Source organism: Schistosoma haematobium, chromosome ZW, assembly GCF_000699445.3.
Source record: "Schistosoma haematobium chromosome ZW, whole genome shotgun sequence".
NCBI classification, from domain to species: domain Eukaryota; kingdom Metazoa; phylum Platyhelminthes; class Trematoda; order Strigeidida; family Schistosomatidae; genus Schistosoma; species Schistosoma haematobium.
In genome coordinates, this window is record NC_067195.1 from 30473554 (window position 1) to 30483295 (window position 9742).

General features: G+C 36.4%; 1 protein-coding gene across 2 annotated transcripts; it reads left to right on the forward strand.

Moving 5' to 3' along the window:
- Positions 1-4407: 4407 nt before the first annotated feature.
- On the forward strand, positions 4408-9643 carry MS3_00003254 (uncharacterized protein; the record flags this gene model as incomplete). Of its 2 annotated transcripts, XM_012943871.3 has the most annotated exons (4): positions 4453-4767; positions 4804-4884; positions 5484-5612; positions 7850-9643. In XM_012943871.3, 4 exons carry the CDS (start codon positions 4453-4455, stop codon positions 7949-7951), a joined length of 627 nt encoding a protein of 208 aa, XP_012799325.1. In that variant the 3' UTR covers positions 7952-9643. The 2 variants fall into 2 exon arrangements, with proteins under 2 accessions (XP_051071024.1, XP_012799325.1); XM_051210997.1 differs by having other exon boundaries at positions 4408-4767; positions 4804-6122.
- Positions 9644-9742: the final 99 nt, after the last annotated feature.

Below are 9742 nucleotides of genomic sequence, written 5' to 3' on the forward strand. Positions count from 1 at the left end.
AAATAACGACACATAGAATCCACGACAATATGTTACATGTGCGCGAAAACCCGTAAACTAACACGCATAGTGTGCCCATTGTAACAGTGTATCTCAATATTTTATAAGCGGTGACACACACACGCTTCTTCGTCCTGATCCTATTGCTACGGAGAACTGAAGACATTTGGCTGAATAAAACCTTTATATTATATATTCTTAATTTCACTGTTTTTGGATGTATTTGTTTTACTCAACTTCTGAACTCGTTTGTTTATATCATTATTTTCGGACATTTTGTTTTCTCTTTGTCTTCGGTTTACTACGGGAACCTACAAAATTGAAGAACAACATTTGGATCGACTATTTGTAAATTGCGAATTAACTTTGATACCTAAATTGGTTCTATTGTTAATTTGGGTTCGTAAATTGCAAATAGATCGATACACCGTACTTCAATACGGGAAAGAGCCAAAACTTGAACATTACAACTACATCTATGAAATATCTTTAAAATTTAGCTCACTTATTCGTATTGTTGTGATGAAATGGCAACCTTTCATGTTGTAAATGTGTTGATGACAGGATAAGTATTGACCAAAAATCATAGGCTATAGCTATACGCGAGTCACACGTGACCTTTTGCATGTGAATGGATTACTTTCTGCTACAATTGGGAAAGCTGTTCTGGAAACGCCAGAATAATGAAGCCCCAGAGGCATGAACCACAAAGGGAGGAGCCCCTTTCCACTAAGTCGAGTGATCAATAAGTTTCCTTCTGGATGCATTTAGAATTATTTTAAATTTTTAGCAGCGCACAACGTAGAAATAGAAGAGTTACAGAAAAAGGTGTCTCAATGCAAATGTTACTGTCCTTAGCAAGTGGAACTCGGCATTAGCATCACAGCCATGTACTAATTAACTTTCAATTGCAGGTATAAGTTTAATTATTTCTCTAACTTGTCTATTGATGACGCTGACTTACAAAACAGATCATTCACTGTGAGAATCGATGTACAAATTCTTAAATGGAAGAATGCATCCACACATTCTTCGGTAGCGTTGACTTTCAAGCCTTAGCTCTTTGAAAACCGATTTGTCACCCGGGTGCTAGTTCGGCTAGAACTACTTTCAGAACTGACCTAACACGTACCTCTGGCAATCCTTGAAATTTGGTCTTTCCCGATCGTGGTCGTCGAGCAGTCATAACTGAGTGGTGACTGTCTCAGTTCATAGGTTTGAAGTGAATGGTGTGATGTGATATAAAGTACCACGAAAATTTACCATTAGAATTAACTTCAAATATTTGGGAATTCTGCAGTCGCTTAGTAGCATTTGGTATATTATCTAATTATATTTGAATTACTGAATAACAGTTTCTTCAGTTTCAACCGTCCTTCTCCCTGTTCAGTTGATTTAGGACGGGATTGGTCAACATTCGCCGAGCATTTTTAAGTCATAAGCAACCTAGAAGTTATTCTTGATATATCTTCCGTTTGCTTCTGACTGAAGTGATATCAGACAATATTCAACGGCCGACACTAACTTACCTTCAAGAACTGATTAGTCGAAGACTTATGTGTTTCATGAACTTCAGGACCAATTAAAGCAGTCTATATATACAAAGATCAATATTTCAAAATGTTTTCTTGTCTGCTTTAACCTGCGTCTAGATTAATTCCAGACAAACGTAGTTCCGTTTTTTCTCAATCATGAGCGTGTTCGATTTTAGGTTTAGGCTAGCCCAATTTTTCTAATTTCCTCACAAGATTGTTTGAAGCAATGAGATTTATTTCCTACTTGTATTGGTTCTTGTTGCATCTTTGTGCAATATAATTTTGTTTAAACACCGCCATCCACTAAGTGGGTCACTTAACTTGAACAAATGTTTGGTGACGATTTCATATGCCTTTGTTTACAATGACCTCGTCAATCGAGTTAAAGTGAATTGTGTGTGGCTAGCCTGTGTGTTTGTTGTCTTTGCTCTTATTAGCTATTTATTTAAACATTAACAACATTACAAAAATATTGCAACCGATCGTAATAATCACTCACTCTCTGTCTCTCTGTTGTTTGTATGAATGTGTGTGCAGAAAACACTCCCGTACTCTACTATTCGAGTCCTGTCAACAATAAGCAGGATACTTGCCAGATAGTGTACGAAGTAAATGATGTTCTGTATTTCATCACCACTAATCATCATTACCAATGAAATCAGAATGATGTTACATACCGCGTTTTCTCGTATTCACACTACAGAACCTTGAGATAGAGTTCTGCGGGCCAAAATGGTGACTTCGTGTTGACTCTCTATCGACTAATGTGTAGTTGTACGCAAGCGGGGATCCTGTTCTTCTCCCTCCGTTTCTGACCGACTTTAACTCTGCATGAGATGTAAAGTCTAAATCATGACTCTTTAGGTCAATATTTGTGTCCTCAGTCAAAATTAATTAAAAGTATACTTCACTTTAGTTGTGGAGCCCAACCTTCGTGTGTTTTTATAAAGACTCCTGCTGTCTGATAACTGAATTTTTTTCTCAACAACGACCCTAACTGGAATCTTTCGTATCCACAAACTGTACTACATACACTCTCAGTCCCTATTTTATAACCACACTACACTTCCCGATTTTTCTTGGCCATCATATTCCCTATAATCTCACACTAAATGTTAGAATGCTTATTTCTGAAATATACTTTCTCGCTCCGATTTTTCTGATCCTACGATGTGAATGAAAACCTATAACAAACATTTACAGGCTGTTTACTTTTATCAAATGAAGGGTATCTACCACCACTAAAACTTCGGTAACACAACAAAGTTGTTGTACATCTGCACAGATATGTGGCTTTTATTGACTTTGGCAGGGATTTTGACAAGTTCCCAGACAACTGGTTATTATCTAGTTCGGGAGATATCGAGATCAGAGTAAACTTGCTTATACGGATGAATGATTTCCTAGATGTGCTCTAAAAATGTGTACACGTTAGCACCAAGCTTTCCAGATGGAAAATTGTGCTCAATGGAGTGCCTAAAAGTATAGCCTTGAAACTAGTGTTATTCCACTTATGTATAAAAGACCTTCCTCGCTCCCCATCATCATCGGTTTTCTTACATGTTGACGGTACCAAGATATGAAAGGCGATAAAAAATGTTGACAGATTAAAGCTTATAAACAACCCAAGGGAACGAGCCGAGCGGTGTGGATTTTGGCAGTTTCAGGTAAATGCCTCTAACTGCACCATGATTTATATTGATCACAAAGGTACAGAAACATACACTGTAAATAACGTTGAACTACCTGTCGACGAAATACACGCTGACTTAGATGTAAATGTCGACTAGGATATAAAAATCACTACTTGCTTTTGCGTGGTAGCTACTGAAAATCTAAGAAACATTGGTCATTACTTCAAGCCTTTAACTACATAGATGTTGAAGATGGCACAGGTGTTCAGTGTTTGAACAACGCTTTTACCAGCAACACCTTCTAATATAATTTGTACCCACCAAGAGAAATCAAAAGACAGAGTCGAGGAGATCGGAAGAGTGTATTTGGCGATGACCAATATATCGGAATTCTCTGATCTAATCTGGCTAGCGATTGCGGTTGATGTTGAGCACAGCGTTACCACACGTGATCTGGTGCGGATACATGACCGAGAGCCTTCAGCTAGATGAGTCCACTAAAACATATGGTCAGCATCCAATGTCGAAAACTTAAAGAGCTATTTATCTTGGTGATTTATTTACTGCTACAATGTTAACACCGTCTTGTGCGAAGCGTCTGTTTGTCCTGTACTCGCGCAGTGGATACAAGCCGCTAATTCTGCTCAAAAGAGACAGTGAAATAATAAAAAGGTTTAGTGCTGGAATTGCAAAGCTGCCGTATGAAGAGAGACCGACTATACTAAGTCTTTTCTCCTAGTCACTTCGGAGGAATATATATAACTCGATTACTGCTTTTAAATAACTTAATAATGGTTTCGCATCTGGCTAACTTAATTCTTTTCGTCTTCCATGACAGGGAATTTATAATGCTACCACAAAAAATCTCACAGCCCCAGAATAAATTGTTGTTAAGTGACTGTCGACTTCCACGTCGAATCAACGATTGAAGCTCCTCATATAAACACTTAATTATGGTTCCGTATGTGGATACGTTCTAAGGAAAACTGTATTAACTGAGAGATCCTATCATCAGGGCAAAAACAAGTTACTCACCTTCCATCCTTCCGAGACTGAAACTGAAATTTTTTTAAAAACCTGTCTGTAGCCCTAGGTGTTATTGATCTATTACTTCTAAACAAACGCTCTCTTTAAAGTAAAAGATCCTTTAACATTTCCACGACGAATAAAACCAATAAAAACGGACGCTGTTCCTTGAACTTTTGTGTTATAATGTATACAATAATAAATAGCAAAGTAGTAGTCACTAACGCACTAATTTGTTTTTGGGCTAAACGTTAAATATGACCGCTAGTGAGGCGGACATCCGTGACCTACAGTCAAATGTCCGTAAAGTACTTACTTCGACCAAAGACCCACTGGAAAAACTCAGATGTCAATGCTTGTTGCGTGGAGCGAATGGTATCTATGGATTTGGGAAACAATTTCGTATCATGGATGACGATGGGAGCAAGTCTTTATCTAAAGAAGAGTTCAAGAAGGGTTGCCATGATTTCGGCTGTAACTTAACTCCAGAGGAGGTTGATGTGCTTTTCAGAATGGTAGATAAGGATGGCAGTGGTACAATAATTTTCGACGAGTTTCTACGTGCTTTACGCGTAGGTTTGCTAAGTACTGTACAGTTATTTCTTTAGCCACCAATGTCAAATTCACGAATAGATGTTGTCAGGAAGGCATTCAATAAAATGGACAAAACCGGGGACGGGAAAATTACGGTAATTAAACTATGGTAGTATTATAAGCAGCGTTAATATTCGTACAAAGCACGGAATATGTTTCAACAATGGAAGATATTTGTGGTAAATACCTTGTTTATAGGGATCACTTAGGTTTAATCTACGAGAAAATGGTCAGATCATACATTTGTCATTGCAATTAGAAAGTATTAGTTGGATAACTTGTATATGGTTTATGCGACAATGGTATAGGGCATGGCAAATCAACGCGATTGTATTAGGTTGAACATCTTCAGCTTCTTATTAGGTGACACTATTAGATTTATCTGACTAAAATCTGTATGCTTTACGACGCTGACTTTATGTAGTTATATAATGATTTACGTTTTGTGCTTTTTATTTCAAACAGAGGTCCAAGTGTTATTTTGTTTCACTCCTCACTAGCCAAGCATTACTGCAGGTACGGCTTCGACACTATACGTCAAAGTTAACAGAACGGTAGTAAGCCTAGTAATGCTATCATTTGTAAGAATCTTTCACATGAAGCCATAGTAAAATAAGTAGTCTCACAATTTAGTATGTGAAGTTGTGGAATTTGAAAACAATACTTGAGTGACTTTTCAACAACTCCCTTTCAGTTGGATGATCTACACAACGTGTATCAAGTTAAATATGATGCCAAATACACGTCTGGGAGAGCGACTGAAGATCAAGTTCTAAGAGAGTTTCTAAAAACATTTGAAAACGAGAAGTCTGTGGATGGTGTCGTAAGTAATTTGGTTTGTTCACGTTTATTGAAATCTTTAAATCTTACCAAACGTTTGCAATTTTGTGTATCTCTGTGACTAGTTTAGAGTCAATTATCTTAGTGGTATTAATTTAGTTGGAGTTGTATGATATTTCGTAATTAAGATTATGATTGTTATAAGAAACCAAGCAAAACCCGTCACCATCACTAACCTGATGTTTACGCCCAGAACCACACTTTGGTGTTATTAGTCGCATGACAGTCCTGTGAACATTGATGAGATGATTTTTTAACTGTGACATATCGGTTTATAGTTTTACAGTTGACTGAATTAGTTTTTTTGTTGGTAAGCTTAGGAGAGACTGTTTTCCATAACATTATTTGTAGTTATACCACTTAGGTACCACTTAAGGTATTTTTAAATTTTTTGGTTTCCCGAAGGTTTGATCTTACGGGCAAGATAATTCCTGGTTGAGAGCGGTTGAAAAGAAGCCGATTTGGTCAAAAGTTACTTATTATTGCCAAGACGGTAATTCTTTCCTAGATTTTTGGAATATATTTTATGTCAACGCTGCAGTCTGAGGTTGATGATGCGTCAATTGTAAACCTAAAAATTCGCCCAAAATACTGGACACAGGCAGACAGAGAATTTATCCCACTCTACGTAGTGGTAGTGTGGAAACAACTTTAACTAAAAACTATAATCAACTGAGTGTTCCATCACTCTGGAATAATGGTAATGTTACTCATCCAAAGGGATCCTCAAAGAGAACGTGAGCACCATTGAGGAACAAATATATTAGTTGAGTGCACCAAGTTGCCATACCATATCAGCATAGCGACATAAAAGTGTAGTATGTGAAGTAATAGTATATTAGTGCAAGGAAAAAAGGCATAGCCGATGAAGTAATTATATCCTCTTTTGTCAAATGCTTAAACAATGTCGTATGTATCGCAAATCACGAAACCTTGTTTTTTGTAGTATTATTTTCTCTAAACTCGATATTTTCACTGTCATTCTAGATGTCATCGGTATGTATTCATTAACTTATGTGACCAGTTATTGGGTGTCACTATGATATACAACGTCGACCAATGTACAGTAAAAACCAAGGGAACATTCGTTGACATGTACTACTTGTGACACGATATTAGTCTTGCTGTGTTGGTGTGTGTTGAATGGATCTGATAATATTAGTTTTGCTCTTTTGTTGAAAATGCAAAGTTCATTTTAGTGCTCTGAAAGGGAAATTACCACTGTGTATTGACATGATTGAGTTCTGGCCATCGTGATATTTAGTGGCTTTAACTGGTACCGGACACAACTCGAAATATATCCCAGCTGTCATCTTACTACATGTTCTATGAAAAGAGGGAATGCACCAAGTCCCCTTAATACTATGATATCTCTGATTCCATTTTTTAAAAACTGATGCTACTTCGTCTAGTGTAACATACTTCTTGGTGCACTATTGAAATGAAATGTAATCAACTCATAAGTACTGTTTTTGAGAAAAATGCCTGAATATTAAGAACACATTTCGTTGAGTTGTTTGACTGATGTGTACGATTATTACTTTGAAAAACGAATACCGTTAAGTACATGATCTCTACTACTTTCAGTCTGTAAATATGTTCACTGATAGTTTCCATAGTAAAGTAACATTCATAACTTCACAGGGTGGCATTCTATTAATATGTCATTCAGCATTAATAAGACCAGAAGATTGTCTCAGTTTATGGTCTTATTTACTTACACAGGCCTTGTGATTTAAGTACAGAGGAAATAAGGGCATATTTATTGTCATTACTATTAATAAACCATATGGTTAGAATCTCGGTGTCTTTCAACAGACGTTTGGAAACCTTAATTCCAAATCAAAAACATGATGTACTGAATTTGTATTGATCATTGACTGTCATTAGAATGAAGACTCTATTGCGGTTCATCAAGATAAATCAGAGGTTTGAGAGATGGGTTTGAAGACTGTTGCATGCTTGCTTCTAGTGTCAGTTTGCATCTTATCACTAAGGCATTTGTAAATTTCTTGGTGTCCTCGTCATACCATATTTTTGTTTCAAGAAGTATTACATGTGTTATAGTAATTGTAAGCAAACACGTAGTCTTCACTCCTGTTACCCTAATGTGACTTTTGAGTTAGTTTTGTTATGGTATCCTTTGCAAATATGAATGTCCACATGGGAATGACTTTTGAATGTGAACTTACTGAGATATTTTTAATTGCACTATTTCAGGTTACCTGGGAAGAATTTCTGAATTACTACAGCGGTGTTAGTGCGTCGATAGATTCGGATTCCTATTTCGAACTTATGATGTGGAAGGCATATGGTTTATAAACTCATACTTTATGTATTCAGTCATGAAATAATATAAACGCGACCTTTTCTGTTGGGAATACTTATTCACTCCAGATATTGTTATTGTTATCTAACAGGATTACTGCACCGAACGTGATATTTTCGAATTATTTTATTCCTAGATATTACTATTATCATTGCACTATTTGTTGTCGTAGAAAGCATATTCCACTGAATCATCATGTTTATTTTCAGAAACACTCTTGGATTAGTAGTCTTCTAGTCTCTTTCAGGGGTATATAAAAGATTTATTTGTATTTGTATTTCATGCTATTTTAAAGAACCACTCATTCTATTGGTATTTGTCTTCAACTATATGTTAGATATTAGAACTGTTCTTTTTCCCTTACATTACTGTTGTGTTCTGGTACTTAATTTCCTGACTCTGCAGCTATATTGTGCTTGTTTGATGATTGTTTTAATAGTATTTTGGACTTTCAAACGTATACTTTCTGGATTTTAAACCTAGGACCAGTTAAAGTGTTTCTGGTGATTGTTATTGTGGATGATTCTATATTCCAATACACTCCACTGGACATCGGTGTGAACTGTGGCGTTTGGTCTGCATAGTATTTTCAATTATTTTTGATGACTAATATCTGTAGTAAAACGAAGATGCAATATTAATTTTTAAGCACATGAAATTACATAATTTAGCTATCAGTAGTTAGCGACTATGATTTATATGGTCACGTATATTCAATAAAAACAGATTCGATAATCCTGTTTTTAAAGGATAGTCATTTTCTAATCAGAACAAGTCTCCTTGGTAAAAAAATTAAGGTTTGTTAACAAAACATCTAATCAGGTCATAATCGACATACAGCTTGGTAAGTTGGCCTACCACATAAGTATGTTTATCATCGACTTTTCTTGATTGTTGTTATTACTCAGCAATTATCTACTTAGGACTTAGTACTAGTAGGTCGAGCGAATTCGCCACATTGCATCATCACAGTGAGATAAAGGTGACGAGCAAAGTAGTCAAGACAATAATAGTATCAATAACAGCTAAAACGATTAAGTAGAATATGTTTCGAGAAGCAGGGGTTGATGCCTCGGATAAGAGTGAGAAATAATACTGTTAATTTAAATCTAGAAGGAGAAAAAAGCACACATTTTACCATTTAGACCAATTCTTAGCCTTGTCACATAAGACCTCAAACTATTGAACCTGATTGTCACGGGTACTCCAACTTGGCGGTTTGCAATCCAAGAGTCGGTGACTACGAATAGATACTACATCCCAGCTTAAGTGGCTGGCGTTCTACCGACAGGACGGTCACCAAAGCTGCATAAAATCATGTTTCTTTCTGAATCTTCACCGAAGCCTCAATAGTCAACAGTAGAAAACCTAGCTAATTGCTTTCCTAGTTTGGGACATGACTACGAATTGGTTTCATAAGAGCTGATGTTATAGTGGAATTCCCAATACTAAAATTTATCTGATGCAACTTAAACTCCATGCTTGTTTCAGCAAATCAATTAGATCACACTAGACAACTGATTAGACCCGCCTAATAGAACTGAGCTTAAAGTTTGCGAAATTGTCTTTGGAAAAGATAGACTAAGTTTACTTTCAAAAAACCTTAATAATGAGCAGAATACTTTGAAAAAAGCAAGTAGTCTTATTCATAAATAAAGATCTGCGGACCGCTTATTAAATTCCTGAGTGTAAAATCGTCCTTCCGATCCAAAGAGGGACTAGAGGAATTATCCTGTGAAGGGGATACACTAAACCACTGCGGGCTGACTTGTAGAGACCTTTAG